The 17910-nt window shown below is 37.1% G+C and overlaps 1 protein-coding gene across 2 annotated transcripts in view; it reads right to left on the bottom strand.

The window, feature by feature from the left end:
- The window catches only part of LOC132107836 (stAR-related lipid transfer protein 13-like), an 82857-nt gene extending 66071 nt beyond the window's left edge, over positions 1–16786 (bottom strand). Inside the window, exons 1-4 of one of the 2 annotated variants that reach the window (XM_059514107.1) lie at positions 16536–16786; positions 11251–12326; positions 4946–5113; positions 1850–1987 (exon numbers count right to left, since the gene is read on the bottom strand). In XM_059514107.1, coding sequence (XP_059370090.1) covers positions 1850–1987; positions 4946–5113; positions 11251–12183 — 1239 coding nt within the window. In that variant the 5' untranslated portion in view covers positions 12184–12326; positions 16536–16786. Of the gene's footprint in view, positions 1–1849; positions 1988–4945; positions 5114–11250; positions 12327–15598; positions 15718–16535 lie in introns of those variants that run through there. The other variant, XM_059514108.1, reaches the window with a different exon arrangement.
- Positions 16787–17910: the final 1124 nt, after the last annotated feature.

The raw sequence follows: 17910 nt of genomic DNA, 5'->3' as shown, positions 1-17910 counted from the left end.
AGAAGAAACATAGTTATTTCAAAGAAAAAACATCAAATTCAAACAAAATTTGAAATGCAACTGTAAATTATACAGGAACTTACCGTAAACCATTTAAAAGGTTTGTACTGTAGCATTTTTAGTTTTTACAGTTAAAATAATGGACGTTTTTCACAGTGTACAACAACAAGAGGTGAAAGAGGATAACAGGCTTGGTGAGAATCACAAACTGTGTTAATGTTAGAAGACAGTTGGTAAAATGCCAATGGAGCTTTCAGAGTTTGATTTGTTATCTACATGAGGGTGGCCTACATTCATTCCAGCGGACCGAAGGCCTCCACATGCCTCTGGAGCTTTTGACCTGCTAATCTTCTCCAAGAACCTCAAGACTTAATGTTGTCAAAGTGCACAAAGCCAAATTTCATTCTATTACCCACTCCAATCCAATTACCCTCTTTAACTCTCTCTCTCCTGCGCTCTCACACACTCTAACAAACACCATCACCTCCCAGATCCCTGCCAGAGGCCTTTAGCAGGGCTCCCAATGCAAGAGAGTGCGTTCCTTTGAAATGAAAAATATTCACGATGAGCTAAAAAAAAGAGCTGGAGATTGTTTGTTTTCTATGTCTTTGCACACCAGGGTGGCTTGAGACAAAGGACCATGAAGTCCACCATAAATTGCGGTTAATCCAAAGCCGGACTAAAACAGCTGTAAATCAGCTGTGGCCATCATCTGTGAAGAGTCTTATTTTCCATCCTTTGTATGTCAGATTCATTTCCAGAATTATAGAACATTCCTTTCACTATCTTTCAAATGAGCCCCGAATTTGTAAATCACTCAGTTGCTCTCTATACTTCCTCTAAACAGTAGGACACATACATTCTCTCCAAAAATGCTTTTTCCGGTTACACACCAACTCCAAATGTTTAAAAGTTATATACAACTAGAAATTAAACCTTATACTCTTGGAAAAACTGCATACTTTTACTTCTATGTAGTAAATGTGAGATCTCGACCAATCAAAACCAAAGAATGCGAAACCTTTAATTTTGCTTAATTTAAAATTATGCATGTACACTGCGGTCAAAAGTGTGATTGATTTCTAAAGGACCATGTGACACTGAAGACATTCATCTTAGCTATCAGCTGAATAATCTTCATTTTCAAATATAATGAAATGGAAAAAATGTTGTTTTAAACAGCAATAAAATTTAAAAATCTAACAGAAATTTTGATTAAATAAATGCAACCTTGATAAGTACAAAAGACGTATTTGAAATATTCCAAACTTTTTGAACAATTGCTTATATTTTGTAAAAGGATGGAGCATTTACATTGAAACTGCTAATAATTTGTTTTTAAATCCTGTTTTTTGATGTTTAAAAATCACTGGTTAAGCTAAGATACACTGATTTGGAAACAAGATGTGATGGCCTTAAATGGCCCGTTAAAAGACTTCCTTTGGTGTCGCTTTGAATTCATTAATTTAATTCTCCAGAATCCTGTTTGGATTAGCAAAGGAAAATCTATTTAACGTAGTCCCACTAATGCAGAAAAGCCATTAGAAATGCAATCCCAGGACATCAACCTCAACCCCAGAAACTTCTTGGAATTAATGTGTGCCCTAGTCACTGACACACAGCATGTTCATTAGGAAACACTTCACAGAGCAAAGCTAAGCAACTGATCACATGGTCTACATACTGATCAACTCTTCAGATTTGAAACTAAAACAGATACTAAAAATGCAAGAACCCATAACTTATTTCTGTATATACATCATATATTTTTTAAATTGACAGCGACTAACCACAAACTAAACAATTCAATGCAAAACAAACAGAAATCCTACTAAGTTCAAACACTCACCTCTGTCTTTTTACCATGTGATCTCCCCAGAGAGGAAGTGGCTCCAGCAAGTCTTTCTTGGCTGTGCCATTCCCTCGTGTCGGTTCTTCTGGCCATGTTGTTCCAGTTGAGGGACTTGTTCACCCCCACAGCTCCACTCTGCAACGACAGCACAAGAGATTTTAGCGTGGGACAGGACACATTTTGTCTGGAATGGATGACCTCTGGAGATGACTATGAGAAAAAAAAAAGAAGCGGTCAGTAGCAGAGACACAAATTAAACAGAACATTTTAAAAAGCACAAAAACGAAAAAATTATGACCTTGTCCAGAATAACATGCAACAGTAAATCTAGTCTCTAGGGTGACTAGGGTGTCGTGAGGCATCTGAAACCACCATGCCATTCCGCTAAGTATCACGAATGGACATAGTGATACAAACAGAACAACAGACTGCAAGCACAAGACATCGCTGTCTTGAGGAACCAAAAGGCACTTTTGTGTCTTGCTGTGAACCCTGGCTACAGGGTGGTTATGTCGCGAGTTTGCATGAGGCTTTTTTGAAACAGCATTGAAAGTTCCCCATGGCAAGCTCCTAAGACAATGGAGCTCTGTGTCAGTGTCACCAGTCTGCTCTAGTCTCTGCCAGCATGGAGCACATTCTATCTAACCCATGTCACAAACAGACGCCATGCACTGGCACATCAAGCAACTTCAAACTGAATTCTTATCAGTTATCTACACACAAAAGTATGAATGTCAACTGATCTCAACTATATACAGTACACACACACACACATACATATATATATATATATTAATGCTGTCAAATGATTAATCACGTTTAACTTTTAAAATAAAAGTTTTTGTTTACATAATAAATGTATATGTACTGTGTACATTTATGTATATATATATATATATACATTACATAACATTAAGTAATCTAGCAGACGCTTTTCTCCAAAGCGGCTTACAAATGAGGACAATGGAAGCAATCAAAATCAACAAAAGAGCAATGATATGAAGGTACTATAACAAGTCTAAGTTAGTTTAATGCAGTACACTTAGCAAGGGTTTATATATATATATACAATGGGTATGGAAAGTATTCAGACCCCCTTAAAAATTTTCACTCTTTATTATATTGCAGCCATTTGCTAAAATCGTTTAAGTTCATTTTTTCCTCATTAATGTACACACAGCACCCAATATTGACAGAAAAACACAGAATTGTTGACATTTTTGCAGATTTATTAAAAAAGAAAAAATGAAATATCACATGGTCCTAAGTATTCAGACCCTTTGCTGTGACTATTTAACTCAGGTGCTGTCCATTTCTTCTGATCATCCTTGAGATGGTTCTACACCTTCAATTGAGTCCAGCTGTGTTTGAATGTACTGATTGGATTTGATTAGGAAAGCCACACACCTGTCTATGTGTAAGACCTTACAGCTCACAGTGCATGTCAGAGCAAATGAGAATCATGAGGTCAAAGGAACTGCCTGAAGAGCTCAGAGACAGAATTGTGGCAAGGCACAGATCTGGCCAAGGTTACAAAAAAATTCTGCTGCACTTAAGGTTCCTAAGAGCACAGTGGCATCCAAAATCCTTAAATGGAAGATGTTTGGGATGACCAGAACCCTTCCTAGAGCTGGCAGTCTGGCCAAACTGGCCAAACTGAGCCTTGGTGAGAGAGGCAAAGAAGAACCCAAAGATCACTGTGGCTGAGCTCCAGAGATGCAATCGGGAGGTGGGAGAATCTTGTAGAAAGTCAACCATCACTGCAGCCCTCCACCAGTCAGGGCTTTATGGCAGAGTGGCCCGACGGAAGCCTCTACTCAGTGCAAGACACATAAAAGCCCCCATGGAGTTTGCTAAAAAAAACACCTGAAGGACTCTCTGGTCTGATGAGACCAAGATGGAACTTTTTGGCATAATTCTAAGCGGTATGTGTGGAGAAAACCAGGCACTGCTCATCACCTGTCCAATACAGTCCCAACAGTGGAGCATGGTGGTGGCAGCATCATGCTGTGGGGGTGTTTTTCAGCTGCTGGGACAGAACGAATGGTTGCAATCGAGGGAAAGATGAATGTGGCCAAGTACAGAGATATCCTGGATGAAAATCTTCTCCAGATTGCTCAGGACCTCAGACTGGGCCGAAGGCTTTCCTTCCAACAAGACAATGACCCTAAGCACACAGCTAAAATATTGAAGGAGTGGCTTCACAACTCCGTGACTGTTCTTGAATGGCCCAGCCAGAGCCCTGACTTAAACCCAATTGAGCATCTCTGGAGACACCTGAAAATGGCTGTCCACCAACGTTTACCACCCAACCTGACAGAACTGGAGAGGATCTGCAAGGAGGAATGGCAGAGGATCCCCAAATCCAGGTGTGAAAAACTTGTTACATCTTTCCCAAAAAGACTCATGGCTGTATTAGATCAAAAGGGTGCTCCTACTAAATACTGATATTTCAGTTATTCTTTTTAATAAATCTGCAAAAATGTCAACAATTCTGTGTTTTTCTGTCAATATGGGGTGCTGTGTGTACATTAATGAGGAAAAAAAATGAACTTGAATGATTTTCGCAAATGGCTGCAATATAACAAAGAGTGAAAATTTTAAGGGGGTCTGAATGCTTTTTGTACCCACTGTGTATATATATATATATATATATATATATATATATATGTTTTAAGAATAGAACTAAAGAATATACATAAGTAAATAAGTTATTTTAATATACAAAAATAATAATTAATATTTATTTACAATAATATAATAATTTAATATAAATATTCACTCAAATTATATTTCCATAAATATAAGACAATTATATTTGTATGTGCACATAACGAGATACAGAATATATATATATATATTCTGATTAGACAAAAATATAAATAAAAAAACAATGTAAAACTATAAAAATAGTCATGCTTTCTGGATCATAGAATAGAATAGAAAATTGATTAAATGTGATTTGGATAAAATCCAGAAGCTAAAAAGATTATGCACATTTCAAAAAAGCTAAGGCAATATATTTCCCATTAAATGATTACTTATCAACAAACTTCATACTTTATATTTAATGAGAAACAAAGCAAGAGTGACCTGCAGAGATGCTCTATCATTAGTGGTGTGTCTCCGGGCGGTGTTGGGTGTGTCGGAGGGGGAAGAGCCAGCGCTGAGAGCTTCCTCTATGTCCAGATTGAGCTGATCTAATCTCTTCATTAGCTGGGTCATAGATTCAGACCAGGGAGACAGGACCTGAGGAGACTCCTGCATGCAGACAGAAGAGACATACTGTAGGACATCACAGACAAACAAACACTGAGGATAAAACTGATAAAACAGACTCATTACATTAGACTCGGCCATTCAGCCAAGGGTCTGTTTTCTTTTGATGTACAGAGCCAAAAATAACCAACTTGATGAGCCAGCACTGATTTCAGAGCGGTGTCTTATTTCTCAAAGCTTTCAAAGTCACACTAAACTACGCTCTGCATCAAAACACTGAATCACGCCAACACATCCACAGAGGAAAATGTTACTGATTACACTTAATGGAATTTTCAGTTGTTTCATTTTAGTATCAAGCTTTTCTCTGATGATTCTCCTAAAATACCTTAGGAGAAATACAGTGGAAACAAATAGGAGAATTATTGGCATTTGGTGGGAGTACAGATCTATAAAGGGATAGTGGACAGAACAGCCCAGATCATTCTGACTGAAGAATCTGATGAGGAATGCTCGAGTTCATACTGAGTTTGATATTTTTGTTTAATGTGCAGTTTGAGACATCAGCGTAATCTTTTTAAAACATTTTCAAAGAAATATATTTATAAATGTAACGATAGCTAGACCAATAGATAGAACAACTGAACAGAAGCTAGAATGACAGAATGATAAAAAGAATGCTAGAAAGAATGACATCTCCAATGAGAGAGAGAACGATAAGATAAGATAAGATAAGATAAGATAAGATAAGATAAGATAAGATAAGATAGATTTACGTGTTGTTCTCTGACATTATTTTCTCCTGAGCAGTAAATAGCATTGAGAGTCAAATGTAACAGTGCCACACACTTCTGAACCAATTCAACCCAGCTGTCATTGTAGTCCAAACATAGTCGTGTGGTATTCCTCTACTTTCTCCTCACTGCTACTTTCACTGCTCCCCAGACACCCCTGCCAAAGAGTATAAATAGACTGTCCCGTCCAGCTCAGACAGGACAGAGGGTTCCTGGGCTATAAATTACCTTCACCTTCCTCACTCACCAAGCCGTAAATCAACAGGGTTGCCCCTTTACTGACAGGAAGCGGAGGGGCTAGAGAGCAAGAAGAGGTCAAAGATGAACTGTGAAGAACATTTAACAGTAACATCCCGGGGGGGGAGACACAGCAGGCGGAAACGCTCAAGTCCTTCTTGGGATCTGCAACCCCAAGGCAAAGATTACAGCTCCCTCTCATCCTCACACAATGAAGCTATTGATGGCTGTCATGCCAGAATGGGACACATTTGTCTCAGGCAGCAGAAATACATGGTTCGGTTGAAAAGTGTGTGTTGGGGCGACATACGAGGCACTTAAAATCTCAAGGAATGTGGGCATGGTAAGACCCTTGACCAATTAGACTCAAGATGCTGACATTCTTTCAGAGAGCAAACAAAGAGGCACAACGGTTCTAGGACAATTTGAAATGATAGACTACCATTCAAAAGTATGTTTTTGAAAGAAGTCTCTTATGCTCACCAAGGCTGCATTTGACCAGTAAAAACAGTACTATTGTGAAATATTATTACAATTCAATATAACAGTTGAATATATTTTAAAATGTAAATTATTTGTGTGAATTTATTTGTAATGAATTCTCAGCATCATTACTCCAGTCTTCAGTGTCACATGATCCTTCAGAGATCATTCGAATATGCTAATTTGGTGCTCAAGAAACATTTTCTGTTATCTGTGTTGAAAACAGATATGCTGCTTATTCTGTTTTTAGGTTTGGGATGAGGTGCTGTGTTTAGGCTGAAAACACAAAGGTAGTGGTCCTGGATCCCAGGTAGGGGTCTGAATCTGGCATGACTTTAGGATGTCCAGTCTGACTGACCTTTGAGTTTCACGAGTCAAAGCTAGTGAGAAGGCTTTCTTGTTGTCTCTCTTAAGACACCAGCACCACTCTGTCTTGCTATTCTGCAATGGACCATTAACCCTCTTAACTCTGACAAAAGACAATGCATTTGTTTATAATGCTCAAATCTGACTGCCATGCAGAGTCTCAAGTGAAAACAATGAATGCCTTCTCAGAAATAAAGAAGGATGTTGTTCGACAATGTCAAGAGTTTTTTTTTTTTTTTTTTTAAGAAATTAATACTTTTAGGACACATTGCATTTTTTAAAAGTGTCATTAAAGAGACAAGACATTACAAAAGATTTATATTTTAAATAAAAGCTGTGCTTTTAAAAAGTCTATTTATCCAAGAATCTTAAAAAAAAACAAAAACTAACAAACATGGTTTTCACAAAAGTATAAAGCAGCACAACTGTTTCAAGATTGATAATAATAAGAAATGTTTCTTGAGCACCAAATCAGCATCTTAGAATCAATTCTGAAGGAGCATGTGACACTGAAAACTGGAATAAAAATTCAGCTTTGCATCACAGGAATAAATTACATTTTATATTACATTGAAATAGAAACGGTTATTTTAAGTTGCAATATTAATCTACAACATTGTGGTATCAAATAAATAAAGGCAGCACTGTTGATATTTAACAATAGTAATGTATATAAAATGCTATTTTTCATTGTTCATTCATGTTTGCTCATATACATGAACTAATGAGTTATAATTTAACATAACATGTCAAAAATGTATTAGTATAATAAACAAATTAATCTAGAATGATAAATGCTTTTAAATTACTGTACACTGTTAGTTCATAAGCCCTAATTCATTAAAGGGATAGTTCACCCAAAAAAAAATTAATTCTATCATTAATTACTCACCCTCATGTCGTTCCAAACCCATAAGACCTTCGTTCATCTTCAGAAGACAAATAAAGATATTTTTGAGGATATCTGAGAGCTTTCTGGCCCTCCATAGACATCAACGCAACTGAAACATTCAAGGCCCAGAAAGGTAGTAAGGACATCGTTAAAATAGTCTTGATGACATCCATGTGGTTCAACCATGATGTTATGAAACTACGAGAATACTTTTTGTATGCAAAGAAAACAAAAATAATGACCTTATCCAACCATTTCTTCTCTTCTGTTTCAGTCTCTGACGTGCATTCAAAGGAGTACCATTGCTGTCTGTGATGGGGCAGAAAGCTCTTGGATTTCACTAAAAATATCTTAATTTGTGTTCTGAATGTCTTACGGGATTGGGACGACATGAGGGTAGGGCAGTAATTAATGATAGAATTTTCAATTTTGGGTAAACTATCCTTTTAACATCAGCTAATAAATACTGTAAAGTGTTACCAATTTCACTTATTTACCATCATTCCAAAAACAACAAAATATTAAGTATAGATTGCCACAGACATGGATTTTTCATAAAAACAAAGTGTCTTGGTCCATTGGCAGCCCTTGGAATCTGTTCCCTGCACAGAATGTGTGGTATTTAATAACTCAGCATCGGTTACAACACCCCTTTCCGCCCTGTCAGTCGTGAGAAAATACACTTGTCATGGCAACTAGGTCGGTATGAGTCAGTCCCACCAGATCAGCTCATCATTGTTATCTTCCACAGTGGACAGAATGGCCGAGGACCATAACTGCACCACCGCAAATTGGCCACATTGTAAATCTCAGCACTGGCCCATTGACATGGAAATGAGGAGTCAAGTGCCTGGCTTTGGCATTGCTCTGGGCTTCCTGCCATGGCCATGCCACCCACTGAGCGTGCCAGCCACCTCCAAGAGAGAATGTAGCAATATGTCCTTAAAGGCCAGCAGCCATAATCCCTTCACCGAACTCTTTCAAATCCAGGTCAGATAAGACTCTAAGGAGGAAGAAAATCCTCCTACTTTTTGTTACAGGAGCCGTTCACTGTCAAACTGAATGTTTTTCCTCATTCTTATATAGACAGAAGACTAGAGATGCAGAGTTTTTCACAATTCCAAGACATATGCACAAATAAAATCCACATAAACAAGTAGAAATAACTCTACTGGTGCTGTTGGCCACAACATGGGTAAAGGTTTGTATACAGCGCCATCAATTGGTGAGGATGCAAAATGTATAAAAAAAAATATCAATAATTGTGGACTATGCTAAATATCTAATATTTAATTTCCATATGAATAGTTCTGTGGAATCTCATTTATACATAAAATATATATATATATATATAACAAGCAGATTTTTAAAAAAAATTCTACAATTTTGTCTTTATCCATAGACAGCTCATTGTGGTATTTCTTAAGAATGTGCAAATGAGGCAAGGTGAGCGTTCACGTGAGGGGTACCACATTCTTTCACAGTTTCATCTTAAATCATGCATGAAAAGAGAACGAGTAACAGGAGGGGAGAGTCGAGCACATGCAGAACAGGGGGGTGCTGGGGCCTAACAAACCATCTCAGCTCACCTGCCCTAGAAAAATCCTATTAACCGCTGCACGTTCTGTTAACTACTGTATCTACACCACTGACACTGAGCAGTGACTGTAAGTCATCACAACCCTAGATGTCTTTCTTGGTTTGACAGTGTCTTCCAGTACAAAAAGTTAAGTATTTATTTTTTCAATTATAATAAATAAAGAAATATTTATTACAGACATTTTCTTTGGGTAAGAGTATCTGCAATTTAAAAATGTAAATACAAATGTTATTTAATAATGTAATATTTAATTAATTCTAATCATTTTAAAAACAAAAGCAAATCTACATCTATAAATATACTTTTTTGTACAGAGAAAGAGAAAGAGATTATTTTCAGAATAATACTATATACAGTTAGACAGATTTTTCTAAACGTTTCATTACATATTTGCAATTAAAATATTTAAATAGCAAAAATTTTAATTAGTTATCACACATGTAATATTATCTATATGTAGCTGTGAAACCCAGAATAAAAGCATAACTTCATGAAGATTACAAAAAAAACACTGACTTGCGAAAAATGCAGATATGACAATAAAATCTATGAAAATGTATATAATAAATAGAATCTATTATCATCTAATCTATTTTTAAAAAACGTATACAAAATATAAAAAAATATATGATGATGGTAAAGGAATGGCTACTTATTCTAACTCGTGCTTATGTAGTGATAAGAACAGAATAAGAGGGTGTGATCAACTTTACTCTTTGTCCTGGTTGTCTCTGGTATGAATGGTATGGGAATTTTTTACATGATTTCTTAACCAAGCATGGTAGGGAATAAGCCATTGTGTTTTCATATCTGTCCACGTGATACCTCTTTAAAGGCCAATAAACGGGGGATGGGAAGGTCACAGGTTGCCAACAGTCAGGTCAGGCATGAGGTTTGTAGAAAGATGTAAATCATCCATGACTGGCTCCAACTAAATGGAGTTGTAAGTAATGGAAGGCTAAGTTCACCGTTGAACAGACTTTAGCTCAGACAGGCGACAGGAAGGACATCAGACTCAGCATTCCATGAAAACAGAGGCTACAACAGATGCTCAGGACAGCTTCACTTTCATTTTAAAATGTGAATGTGTGATTTTTATTTTCCTAAAGAATATGAGTGCCTTCTCAATTTAGTATGCAAATAAATAAATAAAGTAAAAAACAAAAGTACATATTTAGACGAATGAATTTCCATGACTTTTCCATGCAGTTATTCGGGATAACAGGAAAATATATATATAGTATATTATTTTTATTCAGAACGATTCAAATACCAGAGCAATTCCACGCCTTTCTGACAGATTTATGAACCTGCTTAACTGACTCATTGAAATAAATGCACTTGAAAGTTTCCCTCAAAAGTCAGTCATCAACTATGGCTTGTTTTAATATAAGCACAAAATCTAGTCAAGAAAATATTTAGGATCAAGCTAAACTATTCACTACAGAAATAGCCATTACTTTTCCATTTATTACCTGCCATGACTTTTACAGACCTGACAAACAAAAACTCCCCAATATTTCCATGTTTTCAATAATCGTGAGAAACATGAATAGCACTTAAAGCTAAAATGAACAACAAAACAGTTTGAATGTACTAAAGCATGGCATTTGTCTTGAATTCATTTCAGAATTTTAATACCTAGTGTTTATAGGTTGAGCCTGAACCTGTGGAATATTAATACAGTACTGAACTGAAGGTCATACAGACATTGAAAAGTAAACAAGATATCCTGCTTAAAGACAAAGCTAAGCTTTAACAAATCTCAAAAGGCCTATTAAACATCTAACCAACATTGGACCATCACCTCTGTACTGCTGCTCTCCTCCTCCGCCTCATAGCTGCTGCTTCTGGTGGGTGGCAGCTTGGTGCTGGAGCTTCCTTCGCCATGTGTTTGTCCACAGGAACCTTTCCTCCTTTGTTTCTCCAGTCCACCACCATTTTGTCTGGAGCTTTGGAGAAATTCCTTGCACTTGGGAAACACATCGTCGTCATCATCTTCAGAAGAGGTCTCACAAGCATCTGAACTCTCATTGGCTCGGGTGTTTGAGATTAGACCCAAAAAGCTGTCGTAATCTGCAAAGGTAATGGAGCTGGGCTTGTGTTTGATGATTCGGGGTAGATCAGCTCCCTTGGTGACTGGCAAAGGAGCCGAGTAAGGGTGTTCAAGGTGGGACGGTCCCAATGGAGAGGATGCAAAAGAGTAAGCTGGTTCTGATATGGGTCTGACTGTCAAATTAGAGAAAGGAGAAATAGTAGATGGGGTGTTTGAGGAGTCTACTTCAATGCTGTTGGTCACTAGACTATCTGAGGGAGTTAATAAATAGCTAAACCCGGTCTCAGCATCCGTCTGGAGGTCAGGTACACAATAAATGCCATTAAGTTCAAGTTTTGAGGTTGATATTGGAGCGGAAGTGATTTGATGTTCAATGTATTTCATTGTCTTTTGTTTTGTGAGACGATTCGAGATTTGAAGACAAGGTCCATCTTTGCTGACAAGCACTGGTACAATTTGATTGATCTTCTCAGATGAACTTTTATTTTTCAGGTCAAGTTGTGGTCGGCCTTTTAAAGGCTCATCTATAACAGATGATAGTGAATCAGGAGTATCTTTTAAAGTCAGGTTTCTATCCATGGTTGAATTTGCCATTGAAAGCTCACGGGAGAAAGTCAGTTTGGAGGCCTCTTGCAAAGCTGATGACCTCTGTCCTTCTAAAGTCATCATGGGTTGATCTTCCATGTTTCAGTCTACAGCTTGAAACTAGCCATAAGGAATATACAAAAACGTTTTTGTATGATGCCAGAAACTACCATGTTCATCACGTTCCACCATTTGGACTAAACTGGTTCCTCTGTGCTAATTAGCACTTTGTGCCAACCATCCTGAAAAGAAAGAACAGAAATTATGAGTTTGCTTTAAATGTGTGCATGATTTTTTCTAGCTAGGTACATTTACTTGATTAGCATACTTAAGTGTGATCATGCCATTTCACAGACTTTCTTTATCCAAAGGAATTGTGTTTCAGTAACTTTTCTGATAGTGTAGTTCACAGTCCTGCTCGTAAAAACATCTTTAACCTATCAGCCTAAGGTCAACTTGGTCAAACTGGTTTTCATTGCCTGGACAAGCTAATTAGACTGGTCTGATAGTTTTGAATTTTTTTTGATGGACATTCTGGCCAAGACTAGTTAGTTAGACCATCTTAAACCAGAAATGCCGCTTAGGGGCCGTTAACACGGCAACGTTTCAGCCAAAAAAAAACCTTTTATGCATTTTGCCTGTTTGTGCAAATGACAATGGCGTTTTGGGGACTTTCCGTGTAAACAACCAAAACAGGAATCTTTGAAAACGGTGACATCATGCACATGCATAGAACGTGTTAGTAATGTAGAGATTCACAGCACGTGTCGATTTTAAAGGCAAGTACGAACAAACATGCACAACAATGGTGGAGTACATGGTACTGTTGTTGCTGCACAAGAGTTTGCTAACGCTTCTTCAGCAAAGTGTGGATTTACTTCACCAATATTACAACCATCAGTGGAGTCGCATCATATACAACATATAATCAAACACTTCCCTACAGGTACTGTTAACTAACTAGGTGACAGTGCCAACTACTGGCCTGGCATACATAATACAGTGTTTTGGGTGGTTATTGGAGATATGTGTAAACGCAAATCATTTTGAAAACATTGTCGTGTACACGTGAAATGGGATTTTATGGAAAAGCACACATATATTCACAAGGAGCTGGAAACATGAGTAAAATGAGAGAGTAATAGGAAGCACACAGAGGAAGAGTCTGAAAAAAAAAACAAAGAATCTCACAGAAGGAGAAAGACTGAATCCCAAAGAGACACTCTGGGAAGAGTAAAGAGTCTCAGAGAGACAGAGAAGGGATAACGGAATCCCAGAGAAGCAAAGAGGGAATTACAAGGAATCTTGCACAAGTAGAGGAGGGAATAACAGGGGATCTGAGGGGTTGAACATCTGGCTCAGGCTGAGAGCATTCAAGTCTGGATTTGTTGAAGGCACGACGGTGGTGACATCAGTGCTATGAGGAATCTAGCTCTTCGCTCTCCAGTGGCTGATTTACAATGTACCGGCCATTCATCAGACGACCTAAATGTCCCAGACCAGGCTGTGGTTAGCAACAATGCTAAACCCCTCATTAACCCCCAACCACGCGCCACAAAAACACACATTAAACCACAGGAAGAGTCTGATTTCAGAACATTCTTTTCTGACACCTTATACTGTAGCTGCAGAACATCATCTAGAAAGATGAACTGTGAAAGACAAAGATTATTCCTGGCAGGATATTTCAATCAAAGGACTGATAGCGTGAAATCGTGCTATAGTGAGATGTGATTGGTTTGGGTTTTGTAAGATTTATTAGTTTAGCATGCAAATTGCATCTGACAGGCCAAATCATTCCAGAAGTGAATGCTAGGCTGTGGAAAGAAATGGGTAAAGTCTACGACAAATACATTTATATATTTATGTACTTCATAAAAATACCCTGCAATTGTACTTTTAGTATACTAAACTGGTATACTGTACTTGGATTGAAACATCTAATTTTGTGTTTAGTGCACTTTGTGTAAGTAGTGCTGAAGTCCAACTAAAGAAATACTGAAGTATTTAATTGTGCTAAACTGGAACTATTGGAAGTATACTTCAGGTAGACTTAAAATATCTTGCATTTAAAGACAGATACTATTAAAATCCTCAATGATAGTGACATTAAAACACATTTTAGGCTTACTATTGTGCATTTTTCCTTACCACTATTTTTTAAATAGTTGTTTAACGATTTTAATGAAACCGGTATTGGAATAGGAACTGTTAGGCGGAACTGGAACCGGTATATTTCTAACGATTCCCAACCGTATAAATAACAACAAAAGGTTGACATGTACTGTCTTATATAAATAACTATATTGTAATATTTTTTTCTTTTTAAATAAAAAGTAGATTACTTTGAGACTACAAAATAAATGTTTTTAGGCTATTGTATTTCTGAATGTTGTTTCGAGTCATAATACCTATTACGTATTATATTTAATATAAATATAAATGATGCATTTTATATAAATATTACATATTTAGCACTATTAGTAACAGAAATATCAATATTGATCTTCCATTGGTCAACTCAGAAACAGAAAAAAAAAACTATTTCACTGACTAAAATGCTTATCTTCACAAAGAGTTTCTTTTCATGCACCATCCAGTATGGAACTTTTGCCAGTGGTCATCAACAGATGGAAATACTGAATATTCCTGTGCACTCCCAAGCATGCATAAAAAATCAGAGCTGTATCTGTGGTGTTAAATGTGAGAAGGGGGCCAGCTGGCAGCCCTGACTGTGGCCTTCACTCATTTAACACTTTGCCTTGTGCTTCGCTCTCATTCTATCTCTCTCACACACACATACTCAAAAAACATGGTCAAATTTCCGCAAGAGAAAGGAAAACATGCACCTGCCCTTAACAAAACCTCAGGGCTTTAACCTTTAAAAACTGATAAGAACAGTGACCAAACACCACACAAGGTCAGTGACTCACAGCCACTTACAGCTCTTGACTTCCCATGTGCCTGCAACACATGCAAACACGCTCATATGAAAACCACAAACAGTGCATAACACAGGTTATGCAATATATGACACTATAACTGTATGTCGGATATTACAATGCACAAAAAAACTGTACAATGTAATAATTTGGACATGCAGTTTTTCACTTAAAATTACTTTAAATAGAATTTGGCTGATTATTTTATTATTATGCATAATGCATTTTTAATGGAACTCACACAGAGAGATTACATGCAATACATACAGTTTTAAAAATAAATTTGTCAAATCATAAGACAGTTTAAAATGATCTAATAAGAAGACAAAAGTAAAAAGTGATTAAAATGGTGACAATTCTGGTGATCATTAACTAATTTTACAGTGTAAACTATCTTTAGTATAATTTTAAAATTGTATAATCTGTCACTCAGCATGACAGGATTCATATTTGGATGTTGCAGAATTGGAAGTTAAAACATTTTTTTTGTAATTTGCCCAAAAAGAGACCATTTTGTCTCTCATGAGAAACAGTGTTGCAAGTGTAACTAAGATTAGATCTAGTCCTCTCACCTCCTTTCCTTTAGCCCCTTTTTCTCTAAAGCCACAGTAAAAGGAGGCCTCCTCATTCCCAGCTGTATAAAAGACTTGATCCAAACAGCCAAAGAGGATTCTGCACTGTGAATGTCACTCAAGCGTTCTACAAGTTTCTCGTTGAGCGCAAAGTGTTGCAATACATGAAAAGGGGCAAGCAGTGTTTTCTTTTCACTTTACACACTGTGAGTGACTGTTAACGCTGCCATTCCCATTCATTTTACAGAGATCGTTATTAAGTCATTACACAGTGTACGTTTCACCACAACTGTAATGGTCCTGTAAAAACGTACACAATAAACGTAAAAAAAAAAACACAATACTGACATGTGTAAAGTTGAAATAGTCCTGTGACTCCTGGCATATGTTCCTGATGTTTGATATGCGTCACATTTCTCAGCATTTTTTAAAGCACATCAAAAGTGTGCATTATTTATTCATTTTATTGTTAGAAATTTTCAAGGTTGCATAAGGAAAATGTATATTGTATATTAGGTTTTATTAACAGACTTCTGTTATGTAGTCTCTTCATTAAAAAGGTGAAGCTGCATGCATAAATAATTATTAAACAACTAACAAAATGCTATTTTAAATAGTTTTAGATGCAGTAAAAGTAAAATGTCACACCACAGAACATATGAACTACCCACCTAAAGATGTTTCAAGAAGATGTACTGTAACATTTTCCAGCGAGTCCTGACATTTCACTTTCACATTTAGAAGCACATTAAACTTTAAATGTATTCATTTGGCAGACACTTTCATCAAAAGTGACTTCAAGCTATCAGGATTCTCTGTCATGAACTTTATCCATCATCCACTTGCACTGAAGAGTCTCCAGCAGGCCTGCATTGAAGCTGAAGTCTCTGCCCCACAGACAGACTTCTGCATATTAAAACAGTGAAGGCCATCTCACCTTAGAGTAGTTCAGAACATTCCAGGAAGTCCAACGGCTGTCACGGTCATGATGAGGAGAGTGCAAAGTGTCTAAGGTCCCATTAAAAACAAGAAATGTTCGTGTGGACACACTCAGCCTTCACAAGTGTCTCCTTTGCCTCTTCTCCTTGGAAATTCAAGGCACCTCCTCCGCAGAGGGAGAGGTGCTGTCATTACAAATTCCCCAAAATCCCCACAGGCAACGTGAAGCCTCAGCATGCAGTGACTAAGTCATTCAGAGTAAGAGTGGAAGGGGAGGAAGAATGTATAGTTAGAATGATGGTTTGGAAGGAGGAGTTACAGCTAAGGGGAAAGGGTAAGAGAGAGAGAGAGGAAGTGAGAGAGAGATACTGTTGTGTAAACAAGGCCTGAATACAGCATATTTGGATGTAAATGGCCTGGACTGGCTTTAATTGTGAAGGAGAACAGATCTATGTCTTATTGTATGGCTCTGACCCCCAGTTCAACGAGCTGGATGCATCCCAGGTTACGCCATCGTTAAATCCATAGAAAGCCATACGGATAATTTCAAAACAAAAGGGATGAACAGGACAGGAAAGACAAGAAGATATTTTACTTTACCATGTTTTTTTTCTTTTGGGGGAGCTATCCCAGGAAGTTCTGTGGCTGTGTCCAAATCCTAGGGCATAAGTCAATGACTTATCAGACAGTTTTTTTATATGAAGGTACTTAAGATTGGTTTCCAGGTAACCACAGCATCACATCTAATGATCTGGAAAAAAGCACTTTGAGATAGCCAAGCAAATACTGCATGGCTTCAATGCTTATTTCTTGGTAAAAATGGAATCCTACAATGGGAGGGGGCGAAAAAACCTTCTAAAATGTACATATACAGTATTTAAATACTGTAATATGGATATATAGATAGATATAATTAAACATTTAAGTTTAAAAACAGATCAACTGATAGTTTAAAAATCAAAAATCGATTTAAATATATATTTTAAAAAATATATTATTTTTTTAAAACTATAAAACTTATGTTCATAAAAAAATGTTTACATTTATCTGATGTTTACATTTATCTGATAAGGTACCTTGTATGAAAACTCCAATGCTGATGTTCTCTTGTTCTAAATTATCTGTGCATTTCCTTCTGTGGTTGAGAAACATCACTCAGCTTGTTTGTTCACCACTGTCCTCGCTCACCCTAAAGGAAACAACAGTCACAAATCAACACAGACTCCTGCTGACCCCATCTAGAGATAGAAAGAGGAAAGAGGAGGGAGAAAGAGAAGGATCCCCTTCATTCACAAAACACTCTTCCATTCTGCATGCAGCCACTATCAACAATGCTTCTACATTACTCAAAGAAGGTACTTATTTTACACTGG

This window comes from Carassius carassius, chromosome 28 (assembly GCF_963082965.1).
Source record: "Carassius carassius chromosome 28, fCarCar2.1, whole genome shotgun sequence".
Lineage (NCBI taxonomy): Eukaryota > Metazoa > Chordata > Actinopteri > Cypriniformes > Cyprinidae > Carassius > Carassius carassius.
Note: the sequence above shows the minus strand (reverse complement) of the source record. Positions and strands in the feature narration are given on the sequence as shown.